We start from the raw sequence: 23303 nt of genomic DNA, 5'->3' as shown, positions 1-23303 counted from the left end.
AAGAAATAGAGGGAGAAAAACAAAAAGAAAAAGAAGAAAAAGAAAAAGTTGAAAAAAATAAAGAAGAAAAGAGTAAGAGTGAAAAAGCAAGAGAAAAAAAAAATAAAGAAACAGCTTCAGATGAGGGGAAGGAAGTGCCATATCCTTTGGTACCTTCCAAGAAAGATAAAGAACGCCACCTGGCGCGATTCCTAGATATTTTCAAGAAACTGGAAATAATTATGCCATTTGGAGAAGCTTTGCAACAAATGCTACTCTACTCAAAGTTTTTAAAAGACATGTTGACAAGGAAGCACAAGTACATTCACTAGGAAAATATAGTTGTGGAGGGTAATTGCAATGTTGTGATTCATAAAATTCTTCCACCAAAGCACAAAGACCCTGGGAGTGTGACCAATCTTTGCTCAATAGGTGAAGTCACAATGGGAAAAGCTCTCATTGACTTGGGAGCCAATATCAATCTAATGCCACTCTCCATGTGCAGAAGACTGGGGGAGTTGGAAATCATGCCCACTATAATGACTCTACAGTTGGCTGACCGCTCCATTACCAGATCATACAGAGTAATGGAAGATGTTTTGGTCAGAGTAAAACATTTTATCTTCCTAGCAGACTTTGCTGTAATGGATATCTGTGAAGATAATGGCATTCCCTTAATTTTGGGAAGGCCATTTATGTTAACTGCAAGTTGTGTAGTTGATATGGGAAGAAAGAAACTGGAAATGGGCTTTGAAGATCAGAGAATTGATTTTGATTTATTTGTGGAAGACAAGCCTGTGCCATAACAAAATGTTTGCTTGTAGGTAAGGGAGGTTGAACAAGAGGTCCTGAAGGTGAGGACTAAATTTGATATCGCCCATTGAGGTATATGCGTCAAGCTAATGACATTAAAAGAGCGCTTCCTGGGAGGCAACCCAGTGTTGATTTCTTTCATTCTGTTTTCATGCGTTACATAAGTTAGAATTTGCTTGGTGATCATTGAAAAAGGGGTTTATTAGCTTGTTTTTAATGATAGATATAGGGGTTTCTTTTAAAAGGGGACTGATCTTAAATTATAATTTTTTTTATGAAAAACAGTTTTCTCGCTAAGCGCAGCACCTTTGGCTGAGCGCATATCTTCAATGCGCTAAGCGCGTCGTAATGGCGCTGAGCGCATCAACCCCTACATCTTTAGATATTTGGGCCAACTAAGATGATCATGGATGAGCTAAGCCAAATTCAGCTCGATCTAAATTGGGCTAAGCCAGAGCCATCCGCTAAGCACGTCATGTTTAGTGGCTAAACGCAGTCACCTTATGCTAAGCCCTATTCTTTGCAGCCTAGTAACCGCTAAGCGCGCACTTATGCACTGAGCTCATACCCCTCTATATGTAGCATGAAGTATATCAGCTAAGCCGGCCATGGGCCCGGCTTAGCGAGAGTTGCAAGAATTTTCATCTGCACAACTCGCTGAGTGCGTCTTTTTGCACTAAGCCCAATAAAAAAAATTAAATTTCAAAATTTGGGCTTGGGCTCAGCGAAACGGCCCGCTAAGCGAGCGTGTTGAGAAACCAAACGTCTCTCAGTACCGCTTAGTGTCCGCACTCGCTAAACGAGTTGGTTGAAAACAGATAAGTGAGTGTAATAACAGTTACACTCACATTCACTCATATTTTCTAAAATGCATCTCCTACAACCTCTCTCTCCCAAATATTTGTGCATTGCATTTGTGCATCGCATTTGTGCATCTTCTGTTAATCTTCACGAAGCACTTCTGATCCAAGTAAGTTCCTCACGTCATTTATGCTTTTTCTTTTGTTGAAACCTTAGGATAGAATACATTAGGTTAGCAATTTAAATTTTAGGATTATTTAGTAAATAGAACAGATAAAAATTAGGACTTTGTTAAGGATTGTACTTTGTGGGTACATTTGATGGTTTTGCATGTTTGATAGGTGCCTTTTAGAGGCCTAAAAAGAGAAGAAAACAAAGTTCCTTTTCTGCATTTTTTCTGGAAAACACGATGAACTCGCTAAGCACGGATGATGCACTAAACGAGTTCATCAAAAGTGCTTAAATGTATGCATTTCCAGGCAAACTCGTTAAGCCAGTCGTGCTGCACTAAGCGAGTTCATCTTTTTAGATGAATGTTCATCATCTGGTATGAACATGGCTAAGCGACAACTGTGTGCGCTAAGCCACCAGAGTCTTGAAAGAGACAACATTAGGGCTAAGCTAGTGTAGCCTAAGTAACTTAGAAAAATCTGAGAAGGCTGCCTCGCGCTAAGCCAAGCTGATTTGAGCTAAGCACAATTCCTTGCGGCAAGTGATTGGCTAAGCGAGTCTGATTCGCTAAGCCATATCACTTAGAAAATTTTGAAGTTTTGAAAAGCGCTAAGCCAACCCTGCTGAGCTTAGTGCAATTCGTTGCGGCACCCTATTACGCTAAGCCATTGTGTGAAATGATTTTCTCTTGGCTAAGCGAGTACCTATCTTGCTAAGCCAATTATGCATAACAAAATTTTGTTGTCATAACTGGCTAAGCGCCACCTGTTGCGCTAAGCCAGTGTGTTGTTTTTCCTAAGTTGCGCTAAGCAATAGTACTTTCGCTTAGCGACTAATGCTTATTTCTGTTTTATTTTTCTATTTTTAAACTTGAATAACTTATGGTTTAATCAACTTTTTTGGGTTCTTTTTATTACAGATGGCATCAAGGAAAAGGAAGAGCACTGCTTCTAGGCCACAAGCTCAGTATGATACCAGAAGATTCAAATCCTTGGAAGCCTGGAACCGATATACAGATAACATTCTGGACCGGAGGATCCTTCTGGAAGGAATGTTAAGATTTATCATACTGAATTCGATGAGTTTAAGGCAAAGTTGGAGAGGCGTAACCTACACAAACGCCTCGCCAACCTTCAAGAGGGAAGCATAGATGTGGTGGTGGTTAAAGAATTCTATGGCAACTTATACAACCCGGAAGACCACAACCCTAAGCAAGTAAAGGTAAGAGGAAATTTAATCAGGATTGATGCTGACAGCCTGAATACCTTCTTAGAGATCCCAGTAGTTTTGGAGGAGGGTGAGACACTGCCTACCTATTCCAGATTTACGAGGATGAGGATTGATCCTCAAGAGTTTGCTGCCCGTCTCTGCATCCCTGGTAGGGGTTTTGTTCTAAATGCAGAAGGCCATCCTCGGAAGCTTCTGAGGAAAGATCTCACCACTCTTGCACAGACATGGAGTGTCCTCTCCTACAGCAACCTGACTCCCACTTCCCACACCTCTGATCTTAATATGGACAGAGCCAGGTTGGTTTACGGCTTAGTCATAGGCACAAACATGAATATTGGAGCCCTAATCTCAGGTTAGATTTCTACTGTTGCCCAGAGTAACTCCTTTAGGCTCAAATTTCCAGACTTGATCACTTCCTTATGCAGAGCTAGAGGAGTTACCTCTGATAGTCTGACCTATGAGAGCCTGAGCCCGGCCATTAACTTGACCTACATTAAGATAAATTGTTGGAATATGGATGATCTCACAATTAACTTCAGAGGGGCCAGGAAGGTAAGGGCTCGACCAACATATTTTCCTTCTTCTTCTGCACCACCAGTTCCTCCCACTTCTGCCACGCCTACACCAGCTGCCCATGACTCTCAACGCTTTGAAGCCATGCTTCAGAGTATTCACCAGGGAAAAATTTTATTACTACAGAGCCTATAGGTGGTAGCTCTTCCAAGGTCCATTCTGTTGGTAGAACAGTTCATTGAGAAGGTATCCTGGCCTGGAACCGTACCTTCTGCTGTGAGAGAGGGTGAGGGCCCCAGTGCTCAGGTACCTCAACAGGTACAAGATGCGTCTTCTGAGGCTACCATCCCTGGAGCTTTTGATTTTTCAGGTGCAGGAATAGAGATGAGACCTTATGAGGCTGTTCTTCCTAAGCCAATTGTGCCAGTTATACATGAGACTGTTGAAGCAGGTGAGTCACAATTTAGATAGGAGGCTGCTACTCCTCAGAGGACACCACAGACCCCAAAAGATCCACTCTTATCATGGATGGAGCTATCTTTTGCTCAGCAGGTAGCAGATCCTCCTACACCAGTACATGAGAGACAAGCATATCCTCCTACACCCATCATGGAGATGCCAGAAGACCCTACCACGCCAGTCCTGAGACTGTCATCCACTCTTCCAGCTACCCCAGTTTTACATCTGATAGATGAGGAGGATATGCAGGACCAGGACACACAGGGCACACAGGACCAGTCACAGGAATTCTAAATTCCTGATTTTTCCTTTTTGGAAATTATTATAATTATTATAGTTTTAGTACATTGTTTTTGGTGATTTTGGTTTATATTTATAATTATATACTTATGTTTTTGTGGATAATTAGTATGCACGTTTTGAAGCATACTTAACAACTTAACTTGATTCTCTGAGTATGCAGTGCAAACACTTGATCTTTTTGTGGAATTGGTGTTGTGAATTGATTGTGGAATGAATGCATGATTGAAATGAAGATTGTGTTTCATCATGAGTTGAGCAAGTGTGTATGTTAGATGAGAAAGAACAAGATAGTAGGCTCACAGTTAGAAATGTTAGTCAGTAGACAGGTTGATTGTTAAAGAAAAGCTTGATCATAAACCGGTGAGAGTGTGAACTTAATTGTTGAGAGAACGACTAGCATAGAGTAATAATTTTTTCATCAATCTCTAAAATTTTAGAATGAAATGCATAAATTGGAAATGATGAAGGCCATTGTTGTATATACAAGCCACTTGACCAAAAGCTTACTTGTTATCAATGATTATATCATTTGCATCCATCTTTGAGCTAAACTGTAATTGTATTGAACCGTGAGCCTTGAGTTGTAATTCCTATTTACCTTGCTTAATTTTTAAGAGGGCACATTGGTTTAGGACAATTTCACCCCAAATTTTGGGGAGTCTGTTAGATGGTTAATGTTTAAAGGTAAGAAACAGCAACACACACAGCAAAAAAAAAAAAAAAAAGAAGAAGAAAAGAGTTCAAATAAGTGTGTGTTGTTAGAACAAGTCAAGTGAAAGGCTAATGAGCAAGATAAGTATATTAAAAAGAATAATTGGTTAAGTCTAGGATTTGTGCTCTCTTAGAATCCAAGCTTTGGCATCCTAGAAAAACCAATATTCATTATAACCTAGCCTCATTACCAGCCAATAAAAGTCCTTCTGATTCAATTTGTGCATTTTTTACTTTATGGCATGAGATGAAGTTCAAAGATTGGACCTCTTGCTAGTCGTTATTGATAAAAAGCTTAAACACTTGTGCTTGAGTGAAACAGAAGCCGTGAGATTTCGGTTTAGCATCTTTCCATGAACTCTGTCTCCTGCCTAGCTTCATTTAGTTGTGTTGCTTGCTAACATGTTCTCTTCTCTAAAAAACTGCATGCCTTGTGAAAAGCAATTGATAAAGGCATTATGTTTCATTTATGTTCATGTGATAAATATTTTTGTATACAACACACTTTTGTACATAATCACTGCATGTTTTTTATCACTTGGGGACCAGTGAGCTATTCTTTATTTGCTTTAGGACAAGAAAAACTGTAAATTTAGGGGAGTTTGTTAGTCGGTTAATACGACTAACTTTTGTGTAAAAAAAACTGTGTAAATTGTATTCGACTCCTTCCATTTACAGTTCTTTTGTAGTATTGTAAGTACTTTTTGTAAATTTAGGTAATAAGTACTTAGTATCCCACTTTTGTGTATTTAATAACCTTTCCATTTCAATTTCAGGTAAAATAAGCAAGTTTGGTGAAGTTTGATTTTTGCAGTTCGCTGAGCCATCCTCCTCTGGCTGAGCGCATGATCCACTGGGTGCAGCATGATTGGATGAGCGCATAGAAGAACCTGGAAGAAGATGACTTGTACAAGTGCGTTGAGTGAGAGTCAAACTCGCTAAGTGCACCGCTTGCACCTCCAGGCTGAGCAAAGAAGAGGCGCGCTAAGCCAAATGTCACTTAATTCAGCTGAGCAAACCAGAATGTGGCTGAGCTAACAACCAAAAATCAGCAACACTATTTAAAGCCTGAAATCAGAAATAGAAGGGAGTTCTCAATTTTTGGCGCTTTCTCTGTTCTTGGAAGCATTCATCTGAGTGGATGAGTGGCAGAGAGAACTTTTGGTGTGAAGATCCTGAGGGACAGTAGAGATTGAAGAGGAAGTTATCTTGCGGAGTATTGGATGAGAGTTTGAGTGATTGTGAGGTTTCTAGAGGTGAAGAAGACATCCTCACCACTTGTACTTCCTAATCTTCCATTTTCTCTTTTTCATCTTTGTAAGAGAAGCTTCCCAGCTATGGAGAGCTAAATCCTCAGTTGGTTCTTCCTACGGGATACTTTATGTAAATACTCTTATATCTATCTAATGATGTTGCATCTGTTCTCTGTGCTATCAGTCCTTCATTTTAGTATGCTTTTGCCTTGATCACGTAGATGCATGCTTAGTTAGGGTCATTCAACATTGGGAAATGGTTTGATCCTTAGAACTTGATAGGACGGGGCTAGTTTATTGTATTTTTCACGAGGGATCGGGGTATGGTAACCTAGTTGTTGGTATGTATGTCTTAATGCAGTTCTGGTCAAGTTTAGTCCAACAAGAGGGATTTGAGGACGACGCTTCATTAGGATTAGGCTAAACATGCCCGAGACATCGGGGTTTAGCAGTCCAGGAGACAACATAGAACATAGGAACATTGTTAGGTAGAGAACATCTTTAGTAGCATCAGTTGCCCAGTAGGAAGACCAACACGTTGACCATCTGCCTTCACACCCACCACTGCTCACCTTTTTATTTACCTTTGATTAGTTAGTTTACACACGTGTCTATACTACACACAAACCTTTTACAACAAGACGCTTATTTACTGAACCACAGCTTTACCAAGTAAAACAAGTTCCCCGAGAGTTCAATACTCGATTCTTACTGTTTTATACTACTTGCACGATCTAGTGCACTTGCCGGTCGTCGAACAAGGCTAAACACTCAATCAATTCAAGAATCCACTCCAAGCAAGGCTGAATTTGATTTCTAGTTTAGTATTTCAATTATGCGTGAATGTTCATCTTTTTCTTCATTCCTATTTTTTGATTTTCATGATTATGAATAGGCTTAGGATTGAAAATGAATTAGGATATAGATTCATTTCCTAATTTCAAAATTTAATCACAGGTTGCTTGCATGATATTCCAACCTAATTTGTGATCTCAATGAATTTAGGGATTAATTCAATTGAGCTAACTCTAATGGCATTGATTAAACTTTCATAACATGATCATTCTCTATAGAACTATGATAATTCATTTGCATTGGTTTGGTGAATTGGATTGATGATTTCGAATCTATTTCATTATTTTAAATAAAGTGCAACATATCATACATGTACAAAGTGACTATTATGTACAAACCCAATAGTAATAAGTCAGTGACTTGACTTAGATAATGGTAGTTGACCTCTAAGATGAAAAATGTTATGCTTTGCTCTAAAAATAAAGAGACTAGGACCACTATATATTTTGAGGCAATTACATGACCCACATCTGGTATAGTCATCCATTTATCTTTAGATGCATGTGTGCCAACATACAAAGATTGCTTCAATTTATCCACTTGGTTACTAGTACCAAAGAGTTCGACATGAATCATCCTTCCATTATTGAAGCTCTTTAATCAAATCCTGTTGGACTATAGACCATGATTCCTAACCCATGCCAAGTTGAGTTGCAATTACACGATAGCCACAATTCCTACCAGCCTTCACATCAATAATCTCTTCAATAAATGGATGAAATAGAATAGGAAGTTGGTCCATATATGGCAAAACTCTCCTATGTTTAGAATTATGGACTGATTCTGATATGAAGGGCAAGTTAATCTTCTATTTTAAGTATAAAATTATGCATCAACATGCTCCCAATATAAAGGATCACCTTTAGTTGATTTATCTTTCTTTGACTCTAGGCCTTTTGGAGCACCCTTTGTCTTTACCTTTTTAGGAGGTGGAAACATTGAAGTTGTATGACGATGCTAGTTCATGCAATCTTTCTAGAAAAACAAATTTTCAAATGTAATCAAGTTCCTAATATCACTTTAACAAAACATCTATATAAGGTTGTGATGATAACTAAGAACCTCCGCTATTTTTTCATTGGTCACTAAGGTTTAACAACTTCCAGTGAGCATGACTTGTATGCAGCGGAACTGAGTGACACATCATATTGTACCTAGCAAGTTCACATGCACAAGGTAGACCATGTGTAATTCTAATTGTGCAACCACATATAGAACTATCAATGCCAACATCTGTAACTTGATCAAACTCGTCAACAATATAACTCAATGCATTCCTTGATAAAAATACTCACAACTTATTGTAAAATGAAATATTGTGCCTGTGTTCCACCACATTTATGCTTTTGTCGAATGATGCCTTAGTCTCTGTGAGTTGCAATGTAATCATGTTATTCATAGAATCCAAACAATTACACAAATCTCCCCTGCTATCTTGAATCAATCTCTTGAACCCTTAGTGTGATGCTTCAACCCTATCAAGTAGCATGTTAATAATAATCATAATAATAATAATAATAATAATAAGTATAAGTACCACAATAATAACATTTTAATTAATAAATAGAAAAATAGTTATAATATATTTTCACGATATATTATTAAAATATAAGTTCAAGTATGCCTATTGATTGTTTTGTTACCCAAATGCATCACTTTAACTATCCATGCCATGACAAATTTTTCCGGCATTGCATATACTCACTTTCATTAGGAGAATTCATAACATCATCTTGTGCATCCATAACTAGGTCTCATTTTTCCTTTGGATAAACTATCAACTTGCATTTAGCATTCACATTTTTGTTTATATGAAAACAACACAACAAATTTGAAGAGCTTGGAAAGACCAATTGCACCACATTCATCAAAGCAATGTCCCTATCAGTTACAATCACTTGGGGTATATCACTGTCATTAATAATCAATCCACTTAACTTCTGTAATGCCCAGGTGATGTTATCAACTCACTCAAACTCCATATAAGCAAATGCTACAAAGAATGTTAACTTTGTTGAAGTGACACTTGCTGATACAATCCTACCCCCTAAGGGCATTAGATAGAAGACTCCAAGAAGATTGAGCCAGAGATGCAAGAAAAGGCTCTAGGATTCTCATGAGTCTTAGGGTAGATTTCGGGCTCAGGGGCTAAGTATGAGCCCACTTATCTTTGTACATATTAGATTAAGGTTTCATTATTTTTTGGCCTTGTATTTAGGGCTCCATAATGTAGGTAGGGTATCCTAGAAATATAGGATTTTTTAGCCCTTGTATTTTAGAGCACCTAGACTAGTTTTTGTAATACAGGTAGTTTTGTAATTTCACATGCATTAAGTGAATATTTGATGTGTGTGTTGGAAAATAAATTTAATAGAATTAGGAGAAGCCCAATCCTATTAAATTTTAGAGGGTGGGTAAGCATTTGCTTGCTACACCGCATTGCCATATCATATAGCCACCACACTTTGTGCATGCCCTTCATGCTTTACATGTCTCATGACACCTAAACACACTTAGTGGAGAATGTTGGACTTGATCTTGGATTAGTGGGCTGAACCATAGCTAAAATTCACTAATCATAATTAATGAAATTTTTTCAAATTCAAGTGAAATTTGAATAGAAATTAAAATTTCCCTCCAATTTTGTGTGACACTTAGGCTATAAATAGAGGCCATGTGTGTGCATTTTTTGAACTTTGATCATTTGAGAATTATACTTCAAAGTTCAGACCTCATTTGAGGCACAAAATTTTGTGCTCCTTCTCTCCCTCGCCCTTCACTCATCTTCTCTTACCTTCAAGCTCTTATGCATGGCTTCCTATAGTGGTGAACTTCTTCTTGACTCATCTTCTCCTTGAAGTGGCATCTCCAACCATCTTTCTTCCATCTCTATTCCGCTGACATTGAACTTCAAGAAGCAAAGGACTCTATTGATGAAGAAGATCCAAGGCCTACAAGCTCCACATGGAGCTACATCATGTGGTATCATAGCATCTTCGTCTAGGTGATGTTCTTTTGCTTCCTCTATCCTTTTGTTTGGTCAATTCACTTTAGTTCCTTGTTCTTTATCTTATTCTCCATGTATATCCGCCATTTTCTCGTGGTTTAGTGCTGTTTAGAGTAGATTCAAAAAAATAAACCGATTAAATTTTAGATCTACACTTGTTCTTGCATTTCTATGGTTCAAATTTTATAAATCTACTCTTGAATCAAGTTTGTGTTAGTTTTAGGTTCTATCATTTTTCATTCATAATCTTCTTGTGTTGAACCTTTAGATCTAAATTTTCTTCCAAAATATTGATTAGGAAAAAAACACAAAAATCTAACTGTAAATCACTTAATCCATGTTATCTTAGAGTCATGTTTATTCATAATAATTGTCACATTATGTTCAAAGTTTATGTTGAATTTTGATTTTGTTGATTGAATTCTAGATATATTTGTTCATGTATTCTTGTCATTCTTAGCATATCTTTTGAATTTTGAGTCTAATTCATGCATGTTATTTAGTTCATAACATGTTCTAAATCAATTCCTAGAAGTAGTCTTGTTGTTGAACTTTATTTTGTTTTCTAAGTATCCTATATGATGTCTATGAAGAAATTGAGTTGTGGTGCTAAGTTGTGACTGAATTTGTGAATCAAAATAAGTCTTAAGCTTTCTTGAATTGTTTTATTCAAGACAATTAAGCATAAACAAACAAAAATTGTAATTATCCAATCCTTAAGCAACATAAATACTACTCTTGATTTCTAGGTTGAAATCGCTGGTGTTGGCAGCTTGAACATACGAACTTGTAAAAATTACTGGGAATTGGTTACTACAAATTTTGAGCTGAAATTTTTACTGGTTTTTTCAAACATCTGGAACAAAATTAGAAAACAGAACCAAGTGATTTGGATAAAAGGAAAAAATATGAAAAATCACACAAGTTGGCAAGAAAATTAGTGTCCAGAAAAAAAAAAGTGAAAGGGAAGTGTGCTTGTTGTTTTGGCTCAAAATTTGTTCTACAATTGGTGCCTATTTTATACCAATATTAGTTATGAAATTTCAATTTAAAATTAGTGTGAAAACAAGTGCCAAAACTAGAGGTTTCTTGAGTTTTTTTTTTAGTTTTTTTTACTATACTCTAGAGCCATTCTAGGTTTCTCTTTGAGTCCTAACTTGCTATTATGTGTTTTTCATTGCTTTAATTGTTGAATAATCCTTGAAAATTTGTCTTATTAAAAATATATTGGTTTAACTTTCATTTCATTTTTTGGTCTTTGGTTATTGTTTGTCTCTTTGTTTCCTTGTTTGTGAGTTGCCATATAGGGAATTGGAAAAGAGGATTTGTGCCATCGCTTGAAGAATTTGAGTCAAGAAGCAAGGGGCCAACCACCTTAAGAGCTATTGGACTAAGAGGCACTCCAAACTGAGTGAATCACCAAAGAGAGCACAACCACCAAAATTGAGGACTGTTTTGTAATTTTGTAATTGGCAATTTACTTACTTTTATTGCATTCAAATTTTGTAACAAAAAGGTCTTTCATTGGAAGTTTGTTGGGAGCCTCCAATAGGTTACCAAACTTCCATTTGTGTGTAATAATTTTAGGCAATTTTCCCTTAGGATAGTGAGTGTTTAGTTGGGAACCTTAAATGAGGTCATCCAAACACTCTTAGGATCTGCCTAGTTTACATTTCTTGCACTTTAGTTTCTTACTTACTTTCATAGCTTATCTTCTTTACTAGTCACGCCTAGTTTATCTTGTTATTGCATAATACTTTCTTCTTTCTTATCACATTTATCTTGGGTTCAAAAGAACCCTAGCTTTTACCTTTTGCAAACCCCCAACAAGAAAGAACCACAACTTAGGAACCACCATGAGTCATCATTCATCTAGTGTTAATGGTGAGGGTACTAGTCATAAGGACCCTTTATCTAGAATATTAGATGATTTGAATTCCCTCAAGTTATGGAAAGAAAAACAAGAAAGAAAAGAAAAAGGAAAAGAGAGGATATAAATAAATCAAGAAGAGAGAGAACAAATAAGAGAGGAAGAAAGAAGGAAAATACTAAAAGAATTAAGAAAAGAAAGACATGCCTCCTATAGTAATCATGACTTTTGCAAGAGCCTAAGTGAAGGACTTCGTGACTATTATGAAGGAAGACATAGGTCACATCTTAGACCTCACTCCCATAGGAGTGAAAAGGAAAGAAAGCCTCAAGAGGCTAACATTAACCTCCCATACTTGCATGGGAAGGACAACGTAGAGACTTACTTAGATTGGGAAATAAGGGTAGAGCAATAACTTAAAAGAAAGTCTACTTCAAAATCTTATGACTCTCACTCTCATCGAAAAAATGACGAAGGTCAAGGCATCTTAGGGGCGGCACCTTCTATGCCTAAAGATGATAAGGGGAAGACAATAGAAAACCAAACCCCTAAGGCTAGTATGCAAGAGAAGGCTAGCTCTATAAAGTGCTTTAAATGTCTTGGAAGACGACACATTACTTCTCAATGCCCCACCAAGAAAACCATGATTATGAGGGGCCAATGTTAGTCGGTGAATACGACTAACTTTTATGTATAAAACTTGTGTAAATTGTATCAAACTCCTCCAATTCATGGTTATTTTGTAGTGTTGTAATTAGTTTTTGTTAAAGATAGGTAATAAATACGTAGTACTTCGATTTTGTGTATTTAATAATCATTTTCTCTCAATTTCAAGATAATTAGGCAAGTTTTGAAGTGCTGATTTTCACTCTCTCGCTAAGCCAATCTACTGGCTTAGCGAGCTATCCCTTGAGCGCAACAATCCTCGGCTAAGCGCGAGGAAGAATCTGGAAGAAGGATGAGTTGTGCTTGTTCCCTGAGCGAAGGGCCATCCCGCTAAGTGCACCGCTTCGGTCAATCCGCTGAGCGAGAAAAGTCGCGCTAAGCCGAAATTCACTAATACGCGCTAAGCGGTTCTGAAGTGCGCTAAGCGCATGAGCACGAACAAAGCCACCTATTTAAGCCTGAAATCAGATTTTGAAAGGGAGTTTGGCCTTTTGTTGAAGCTTCTACATAATTGGAGAGTTCTAAAGAGAGAAAGGTCCAAGTTCTAGAGAGTTTGAGAGAATTTGTTGTGTGAAAATTGGTAGAGACCAGAGCTGGAAGAGGAAGCCGTCCTCAGAGCTTGAGATGAGTTTGTGAGTGATTGGGAGGTCCTAGAGGTGGAGGAGACATCCCCACTACTTGTATTTCTGCAATCTTTCATCTTTCTCTTCTCTTCGTTGTAAAGGAAGTTTCCCAGTTATGGAAAGCTAAATCCTTTGTTGGATCTTCCTTGTAGGTACTTGATGTAAATATCTTTTTATCTATTTAATGATGTTTTGTGTGTTCACTGTGCTATCAGAACTTCATTCTACCATGCTTTTGCCTTGATCACGTAGATGCATGTGTTTTTAGGATCATTCAACAGTGGAAACTAGTCTGATTCGTAGAACTTGATAGGATAGGGCTAGTTTGTCGTATTTTCACGAGGAATCGGGGTACGATAACCTAGTTGTTGTATGTTTATCTTAATGCGGTCCTGGCCGAGTTTAGTCCAACAAAAGGAATCTACGGACGATGCTTGATTAGGATTAGGCTAGACTATCATGAGGAATCAGGGTTTAGCATTTCAGAAGACACAATAGAACGCATGAACATTGTTAAGAAGAGAATATCCTTCTAACATCAGGCACCTATTAGGAAGACCAACGTGTCATCTACTTATTTTTATGCATCATTTCTCACGTGATTTTTCCCTCTTAATAGTTAGTTTACACACTTGTTCATAGTAAACACATCTTTTTCACACTAGACACCTATTTACTGAAATAGCTTTACCAAGTAACACAAGTTCCCCGAGAGTTTGATACTCAATTCTTACCATTTTATACTACTTGCGCGATCCGGTACACTTGCCGAAAGCGAACAACCAACACATTTATAGTAGCCAAGATGAGGTTACTATTTCACCTTCCTCTAGTGAAAGTGAAGAAGCAAAAGGGGAAGAATCTAGTGAAGAAACCATGTTCTAGTGAAAGTAAAAGGTTTGTCCCATATTTTTCTATACTTGTAGCACCACTCATTGAGTTGGTGAAGAACTATGTTCCCTCATGGGAAGATGCCCAAGAAAGGGGTTTTCAAACCTTACCCTACTCCAACATACCTAACACCACTAATATATATGTTTTTATTCTTTTTACATGTGTTGAGGGAAGAAGCCCAGAGCTTCAAGAACCTTTGGATTTGAGGTCAACTCCTTTTCAAGGGGAAGGGAATGATGCAATCCTCCCCCCCAAGGGCATTGGATAGAAGACTCCAAGAAGATTGGGCTAGAGATGCAAGAAAAGGCCCTAGGGTTCTCATGAGCCTTAAGGTAGGCCCATGGGCTAAGTATGAGCCCACTTATCTTTGTACATATTAGATTAATGTTTTCTTATTTTTGGGCCTTGTATTTAGGGCTCCATAATGTAGGTAGGGTACCCTAGAAATGTAGGATTTTTCAGCCCTTGTATTTTAAAGCACCTAGACTAGTTTTTTTGTATTAGGGGTAGTTTTGTAATTTCACATGCATTAAGTGAATATTTGATGTGTGTTGGGAAATAAATTTAATTGAATTGGGAGAAGCTCAATCCAATTAAATTTTAGAGGGGGAGGTGAGCATTTGCTTGCTACACCTCATTGCCACATCATATAGTTACACTTTGTGCATGTCCTTCATGTTTTACATGTCTCATGACACCTAAGCACACTTAGTGGAGAATCTTGGACTTGATCTTGAATTAGTGGGATGAACCATAGCTAAAATTCACTAATCATAATTAGTGAAATTTTGGCTCCACAAATTCAATTTCAAATTCAAGTGAAATTTGAATAGAAATTCAAATTTTCATCCAATTTTGTGTAACACTTATGCTATAAATAGAGGTCATGTGTGTGCATTTTTTGAACTTTGATCATTTGAGAATTACACTTCAAATTTTATACCTAATTTGAGGCACAAAATTTTTTGCTCTTTCTCTCCCTTACCCTGCACTCATTTTCTCCTACCTTCAAGCTCTTATCCATGGCTTCCTATGATGGTGAGCTTCTTCTTGACTCATCTTCTCCTTGAAGTTGTGTCTCTAATCATCTTTCTTCCATCTCCATTCCACTGCCATTGATCTTCAAGAAGTAAAGGACTCCATTGATGAAGAAGATCCAAGGCCTACAAGCTGTAGACAAAGGATCAAGCTGAATGTTTTGATGATGCCAAAGGATTACATGAATCATATGCTTCTCAAAGATTTACTCAAGACAAAGCAATTAGAGATATTCAAGATGGATGATCAAGATAGTCTATAGAGTCTTAGAAAGGATATTAAATAGGAAGGGAATTCCAATTGAAATCGCAAAAGGTTTGGCCAAGAATTTTAAGTTAAAAAAGTCTTTCTCAACAAATTTACTCTCTGGTAATCGATTACCAATGGCCAAAACTGATTTACAACAGCTATTAAAATTTGAATTCAAAATTTGCACTGTGTAATCGATTACGCATATATGGTAATCGATTACCAGCAGTTTCTGAACGTTTTAATTCAAATTTTAAAGAGTGTAATCGATTACACACTTATTGTAATCGATTACCAGAGGAGTTTTTCAGAAAACATTCTCAACAGTCACATCTTTTTATGTGGTTACTGAATGGCTATCATAGGCCTATATATATGTGACTTGAGACACGATTTTGACAAAGTTTTTCAGAACAACAAGTGTTTATCCTCTCAAAGAGCAAAAATCATTCTATCCTCTTAAAAATTCCTTGGCCAATTCAATTGCAATTCATTAAGGAATTATTTGAGTGCTCAATCTGTAAAATCTATCTCTTTCTAGAGAGATTCATTCTTCTTCTTCTCCTCATTCTCTAAGGGATTAAGAAACCGTGGGTCTCTTGTTGTAAAGGAATTCTAAACACAAAGGAAGGATTGTCCTTGTGTGTTTAGAACTTGTAAAAGGAATTTACAAGATAGTGGAACTCTCAAGCGGGTTGCTTGGGGACTGGACGTAGGCACAAGGGTGTGGCCGAACCAGTATAAATCTGAGTTTGCACTTTCTCTTCCCTTAATCTCCTTTGTTTATTATTGCTTTATATTCATATTCAAATTGTTTTAATTGAATTAATATTTAAGAAGTTCATTATTAAGGGAATTTATAACTTGAAAAGAAAGTGAAATAGATTTTAATTGAGGAAGTAGTTTGGAATATCTTAATTCAACCCCCCCCCCCTTCTTAAGATATCTGAGGCCACTTGTCTAACACAAGTTCCACATAGAGCTACATCACCTGCAATCTCTAGTTGTGGCAACCAATATTTGTTAGTTTTGTAAGTACTATCAATGAGCAAAACAATGTGTAAAGTACCATGAAGTTTAATGGAATCTAGATGTGACCAAAATATATCTCTAATAAAATCGGAACCATCCACCTTTCTATACCAGTACACATACTTATTATGTTCCAATAACTCTAGTAAATGTTGCATTTATGTCCTAGGACATTTTTGAGAGGATTGATAGGCTTGTCAGGCATTGCAAATGTGCTTGATAGTAGTGACACTATGCATGCTATGATTTTTCAATGTTAGTATGCTTCTTGGCTTCACCATGTTCTTTTCCATATCACCAACCAACTTCTTTTCAACACTTAGTCGACTAGCATATGAATGACCCACCAATGTTTATGCTAAGTAATGGTTGTGATAACCACACATTACCTTAAGAACCCATTCTCCAACCCTTTTTAAAGTTGTTCCTCTTAGCTTGAATGAACACTCACATTTTTTGGTACTAGTCACCCTATTTGGTGGTTCATTCTTTGATGGTCTTCTATATTTTCCATTCTTTCGCAAGTCAAAATTATGAATGTCTTCCCATTATTATGTCCCGTGTCTCTTACTGGCCTAAATATAATAAGGACAAATCCATTCTCTGTCACAAAATGATAGGCCCAGTTCAACATAGCATCTTGAGAAAGGAAAACCTAAAAATATAAATACAAATTTAGTTTTTCACGATCATATGTGGTTATAACTTACAAAACCTACTGATCATTTAATTACCTTTGTAGTGTTGAATGCATCACTACAATCAATAATCTTATGTTCCTCCCCGTCAATTGGTATATTTATGTCTTTACACATCTTACTAGCACAATATTTTATGTCCACATATAAAAAAATAAAATTAGAAAAAAGAAATTTTAACATCATTGATGGTGCAACACTCGAGTTAATACATTAGGTTGTTTTTCTTTGATGGAGATTTTCAGGATATCTTGTGATGTTAGGAAAAACAAGACACATGTCAAGTATTTTTTCATTGTTATATATATATATATAGAGAGAGAGAAGAAATCAAATTATACGATGTAACTTTGACAATTATTACACTATTTTATAATTTTTAACTGAATAATGTTTTTTTAAAACTTACTATTAGATTGAAAGTTCCTTTCACATAGATCATATGCAAAATTTCATATTAATCCAAAATTATGTGTTACCTCATTCATATAGGTTAAAATCAACATAATATAAATATTTCAAAATATACTAAGATATGAATCATTTGATTATTTTTTTGTTGTTTAATTTTGACAAAATTTGATATAGAAAATCTTGGTAATATGTAGATATAATTCAACGGTTGGACCAATAAAAATCATATTGTATAGCAAGTTATTAAAATGATATAATAGATGTTAAAGTTATACTAATATAATTTAATCCTTCTTTATATATATTATTTTTATTCAACTCATTAAATATAATTTCAAAATTTTCATATAGTTAAATTATTCTATTAATTTTTTCCCTGTTCTATTTAGTTCTATTTTCAAATTTCTTATGCATATTTATTGTAAACTATTTTTTTTGTTATATACTTCGATATTTCTTAATTATTAAAAGGTTAAATTACTCATTTAATCGCTAATTCATTATAGTTTCATGATTCTTATCTTTTTGGTCCATATAGTTTGAAAGTAAATTTTTAAGTCCATATAGTCTACATTTTAATTTTCTTTTAGTCTCTATAGTTTTGAAAGTGATTTTTTAGTCCTTATAATTTGTATTTTAATTCTCTTTTTGTTTCCTATAGTTTGAAAGTCATCTTTTTAGTCTTTATACTTTATATTTTAATTTCATTTTAGTCCTTACTATTAAAATATAAGTAATATTATCAATTATAATTAACTATAAAATATTAAAAAGTGATTTGTAACTAATTTATCGTAAAATAATTTGTAATAAAAAAATTATGAATAATTTATAAATAATTTGTAGCTAATTATTTTTATATTTTTTATAGTAAGGATTAAAAGGTAATTAAAATATAAATGATAGAAACTAAAAATATTACTTTTAAACTATGGGGATTAAAAGAGAATTAAAATATAAATTATAAAAATAAAAAAGAAGACTTTTAAATTATATAGACTAAAATAAAATTAAAATATAAACTATAAGAGTTAAAAAAAACACCTAAAAAAATAAAAATTATAAAACTATAGCTACAAAAATAAGTAATTTAACCTTATTAAAATAAGATTTGAATATTTCTTAACAACCAACCAGTGCGTGCGATGATAAAGAAAAATAAGAGCAGGCCAGGGTATATAAAGCCTCCCCTTTCCCGCCATTGCAGAGGTGTATTTTGTGCTGTGCCCCTTCTCAGCACTCAGCAGCGATAACAGTTGAAGACACAGAAAACAAGCAAGAGAGGCAGCTGAAGATGTTGTGGGTGGACAAATATCGTCCCAAAACCCTCGACCAGGTTATGGTCCACACCGACATCGCTCATAATCTCAAGAAATTGGTATGCTACACTCTATCAAATCAACCATTTTTATCCCATTCTTTTTTCTCTTTTGATTTTGATTTTTTGTTTGGGTTATCGAAGGTAACGGAACAGGATTCCCCCCATTTACTCTTCTATGGCCCATCTGGCTCTGGCAAGAAAACCCTAATCATGGCTCTTCTCCGCCAAATGTTTGGACCTGGTGCTGAAAAGGTTCTCCTTTTTCTTCATATTTTTTTTTGTTCAAGTTACTTTTGAGTGTCACTGCAAAAACAGCAAAAAAATAAAAATAAAAATGTGTATTGCAGTAATGTAGTTTATTTTCTTCTTGGTGACCTCATTTTGATTCCTTTTGAATCTGTTTTTGTTGACCTTGCAGGTGAAGGTGGAAAATAGGACCTGGAAAATCGACGTAAGCTTCTTCCATCTTTTTGTGGCTTATTATGATTTTAACGGTGCCCTTTGTGATTAGTTGCTGGCTGCCAATAGCTTAAGAGGTTCTAGGACCTTGACAGAAAGAAAGGGAACCAGAGAATCTTTCTTGATATATCATGTTGCTTATATGTGTTTTTTATAAGGTTTTATAATATTTATGAACATAAATAAGTGCTTTTGGTTGGGAAAAATATTCTGATGGAGGACCTGGTTTTGACTCAAACTTTTTCACTGTAAGACATGACTTGGAATGTAGTGAAGGCCTTCAATATAGCCCCACAGACAAACATTTTCTTAGACTCTTTTCATTTAGATATATCACGTGCACTACATATGTGTTCCCTTCTCTAGTACAACTTTATGTTGATATCCTTTGTTTTTTTTATCAACAAATGTTAGTTTTGTTAGCAGAAGGGATCGAACTTGCGATATTTCCCCTCTTCCCTTCTCCCTTAACCATCCAGCCCACCTTATATCTCCTTGTTCATATCCTTTGTGCTGTGACATAAATTTGAATTGTGTTCCAATGAATGGATTTGTTACACAATAAACTGATTTGTTGGTGTTTTTTAGTTGCTTGTTTTTTGTTTTGAAGTGCTTGAGAATTGGTTTCAGGCTGGGAGTAGATCTCTTGATTTAGAGCTGACAACATTATCAAGTGCCAATCACATTGAAATGAGTCCGAGTGATGCAGGGTTTCAGGATAGATACATTGTTCAGGAAGTAATCAAAGAAATGGCTAAGAATAGACCCATTGATACTAAGGGGAAGAAAGGATTTAAAGGTAACTGGAAGTCTTTGTTTTTAACCTCTACACAGTAACTGGAAGTCTTTGTTTTTAACCTCTAAATGAGTGTTGTTTTAAGCAAATAGAAAACTTCACCTTTGCATGGTTAAACATATATTTTCAAGTCTTCTTTTTTGCAAATTTATGTGCTATCTTTCAATTTTCTCCTTGATTGTGTACTGTGTGGTTTAGTTTGTAGTGTCTTATTTACTTGTGTAGTCCTTTTCTTCTTCTACCATTTTTTGTCCATGTCATATAAGCAACCTCTCCACCTTGTCCTGTCTAATAAACGTGAAGATTACAAGCATTAATCTTTATTTAGTTTTTTTTAAAAATTCTTGATGTTTGATTTTATTCTGTATCAGTACTTGTGCTCAATGATGTTGACAAACTCTCTAGAGAAGCCCAACACTCTCTCCGCAGAACAATGGAGAAATACAGTGCTTATTGCAGATTAATTCTATGTTGCAATAGTTCTTCTAGAGTCACAGAAGCAATCCGCTCTCGATGTCTCAATGTGCGAATAAATGCACCAAGTGAAGAACAGGTAATTATTTTCAACATATATTGCAATGGCCTAGGAAAGTAAGGAGTTTGCTTCCTTTGTGTGTGTTTAAGTTTCTATAAGAAAATCAATTTTCCAGCATTGAGAGGTGGTTGTTGTTCTCTTGCAGGATTGTGAATCAAAGTAGTTTCATTCTTTTATATACTATATAGAATTATTTTGCAATGTTCTACAAGGTTACCTGTTTTTGCTGCTGTGAGCATTATAGTAGGTTAGATTTTTAGTTTTATTTTTGTTTAAGACATTATCCCTTCTCAAGCTATCTGACGATATGCTGATTAAGAAAGTTGGAGAGGAAGTTTGAGTTTTATGTCATCAGTGCTTCCGTAAATGAAGAACAGCAACATTAATTCTGAAACTGAAGTGATAAGTTCTCCATTGAGAAATTTACAAATGTTTAATTATCAAACAATGTTAAAATTTTCTTTGGTAATCAACTAATCATTATGATTATGCCAGACACTTCCTTGAAAACTAAAAAAATGCCTGGATTAGCTATAATTAGGTTTTGTTTCTGAAAATCTATTTTTAGTTTTACTTTTTGTTCCTTGTTGCTTTAAAGGGTATACCAATGGCATCCAAGGTTTATCATATATTATGCAACAACCAAAATATACCATTTCAAATGGACGTTATTATATATTATATATAGTGATCATGTTTAGCTTACCCATTCTCTGAATTGAATATTGATCTCTATTGAATCTTTGGAAATCTATATGGCAGATTGTTCAAGTTTTAGAATTCATTGGTAAGAAAGAAGGACTGCAACTTCCTCCTGGTTTTGCTGCTCGCATTGCAGAGAAATCAAATCGGAATTTAAGGAGGGCCATATTGTCGTTTGAGACTTGTCGTGTCCTACAGTAAGCTCCATAAGCTTCCTATGCATAACCTCAAATGTTCATCTCCTTTTCAAATCTTTGCTTTAAGGGGGCCAACTAGTCAATTACTGACAGCTATCTTGTTTGCATTTTGTCACATGTGTTGCAGGTATCCTTTCACTAACAAACAAGCAATTCCTCCAATGGACTGGGAAGAGTATATTTCTGAGATTGCATCTGACATAATGAAGGAACAGAGCCCAAAAAGGTTTTCTTCTAGTACAATTTACTTTGATCTTTCATAATAAATAGAGTGTTCAACTGGACGTTGAAATTTGTCAGGTTCATGGTTTGCCTAATGAATTGTATAGTGAACTAATTTCATGTTTTATTTAGTTATCTGAGTGACTTGTGTGGTGTGCAATGCCTCTTTCATATTCTCTATCTCATCTATCTTAGGTTGTTTCAAGTTCGAGGAAAGCTCTATGAGCTGCTAATCAATTGCATTCCTCCGGAGATCATTTTAAAGGTAAGCGTGTTCCTTACAACTCTGCCTGTAAGTTTTTTTTTTTTTACTACTTGACTTTGATGTTATATTTGCTGGCTCAGAGGCTTCTTTATGAGCTATTGAGGAAACTGGATGCAGAACTAAAGCATGAAGTATGTCATTGGGCTGCATATTATGTAAGTGCTTTATCAGTATTATTTTTCATATCAGCATCTGGAATTAATATTGTAATGTGTCTTCTAGAAGATTTCATTTCTGCTATATTTATTTTTCATAATTTGTTAGCCTAAGCAACTGATTCAACTTTGTGTGATTGTATTGTACTTTGGTATAAGCATTAATCTATGTTTTTTACCCATTGTATTTTCCTCATTAGTCATTAGTGTGGAAATAGCTATTATATATTTATATTAATGGCTGAAGACCGAAAGAGTGAAGATTTTGTCTATAGCCATTTTCACCTCTTATTTTTCGAAGTGGTTCCTGATATTTCTTTTCCCTTCATTGAACAAGGAATACAGGATGCGTCTCGGACAGAAGGCGATCTTTCACATTGAAGGTATTTTGACTGATTGAATATTGTAGTCAGATTGACAGTTGTGAATTCTTTTATAGACCCTGCCTTATATTTATTTTTTGGACTCAATAAATCTATTTGTTGAAAGCAATGCGTTTATATTGCCAAGTGAATATAGATTCTAATACGAGTTGGCCTAAAAAAAATTGCTTGCTGACCGCTTTTTTTATTATTTTTTGTTTGTTTACATTGGCAGCATTTGTGGCCAAGTTCATGAGCATTTATAAATCCTTCCTTATTGCAACATTCGGCTGAAGGTCAGATGATGGCAGTTTGCTTTTCCATGATTCAACGTGTTAAATGAATTATGTACTGGAAATTAATTCTAAAATAAATGGAGTTTTTTCATGTTGGTTTTCTCTTCATGTATGCATCAATTGCGACAGAATGATGTTTCGTTTGTAAAGGTGTTGCTTTATTAAATTGCGTAGACTTCGCTTGATGCTTGATCCCCTGCGCAACCCAAGATTAAGTATATGAACAATTTAATTTTAGAATGATGGTTTGTATTATTGAATTCGAAATTTGACTCAAATAATTGAATGAAATTTATGCACCAGTATAAATATTTGCGATAGTGAACTCACGTAAGCCAAATTTTAGGTGGTAAAAACATCAATTTATTCTTAGTGGACATGAAGCAAAGAACTGACAAGTCAAATTTTAAGTGT

The 23303-nt window shown here is 35.5% G+C and overlaps 1 protein-coding gene across 2 annotated transcripts; it reads left to right on the top strand.

Moving 5' to 3' along the window:
- The first annotated feature begins 18727 nt into the window (after positions 1 to 18727).
- On the top strand, positions 18728 to 23074 carry LOC100807039 (replication factor C subunit 3). Of its 2 annotated transcripts, none has more exons than XM_006579761.4 (11): positions 18728 to 18957; positions 19042 to 19152; positions 19319 to 19351; positions 19990 to 20158; positions 20527 to 20708; positions 21453 to 21589; positions 21717 to 21815; positions 22007 to 22076; positions 22157 to 22231; positions 22577 to 22614; positions 22829 to 22980. In XM_006579761.4, exons 1-10 carry the CDS (start codon positions 18874 to 18876, stop codon positions 22610 to 22612), a joined length of 996 nt encoding a protein of 331 aa, XP_006579824.1. In that variant the 5' UTR covers positions 18728 to 18873; the 3' UTR covers positions 22613 to 22614; positions 22829 to 22980. The 2 variants fall into 2 exon arrangements, with proteins under 2 accessions (XP_006579824.1, XP_003524588.1); XM_003524540.5 differs by having other exon boundaries at positions 18729 to 18957; positions 22569 to 22614; positions 22829 to 23074.
- Positions 23075 to 23303: the final 229 nt, after the last annotated feature.

This window comes from Glycine max, chromosome 5 (assembly GCF_000004515.6).
Source record: "Glycine max cultivar Williams 82 chromosome 5, Glycine_max_v4.0, whole genome shotgun sequence".
NCBI classification, from domain to species: Eukaryota; Viridiplantae; Streptophyta; class Magnoliopsida; order Fabales; family Fabaceae; genus Glycine; species Glycine max.
This window is presented reverse-complemented; position numbering and strand designations above follow the sequence as displayed.

Bases quoted from the DNA above. Each gene is read 5' to 3' on its own strand.
- LOC100807039 (XM_003524540.5), top strand. From the start codon at position 18,874: ATGTTGTGGGTGGACAAATATCGTCCCAAAACCCTCGACCAGGTTATG. The intron at 18,958-19,041 runs GTATGCTACACT...GGGTTATCGAAG, and splicing joins CTCATAATCTCAAGAAATTG to GTAACGGAACAGGATTCCCC. The intron at 21,816-22,006 runs GTTTTCTTCTAG...CATCTATCTTAG, and splicing joins AAGGAACAGAGCCCAAAAAG to GTTGTTTCAAGTTCGAGGAA.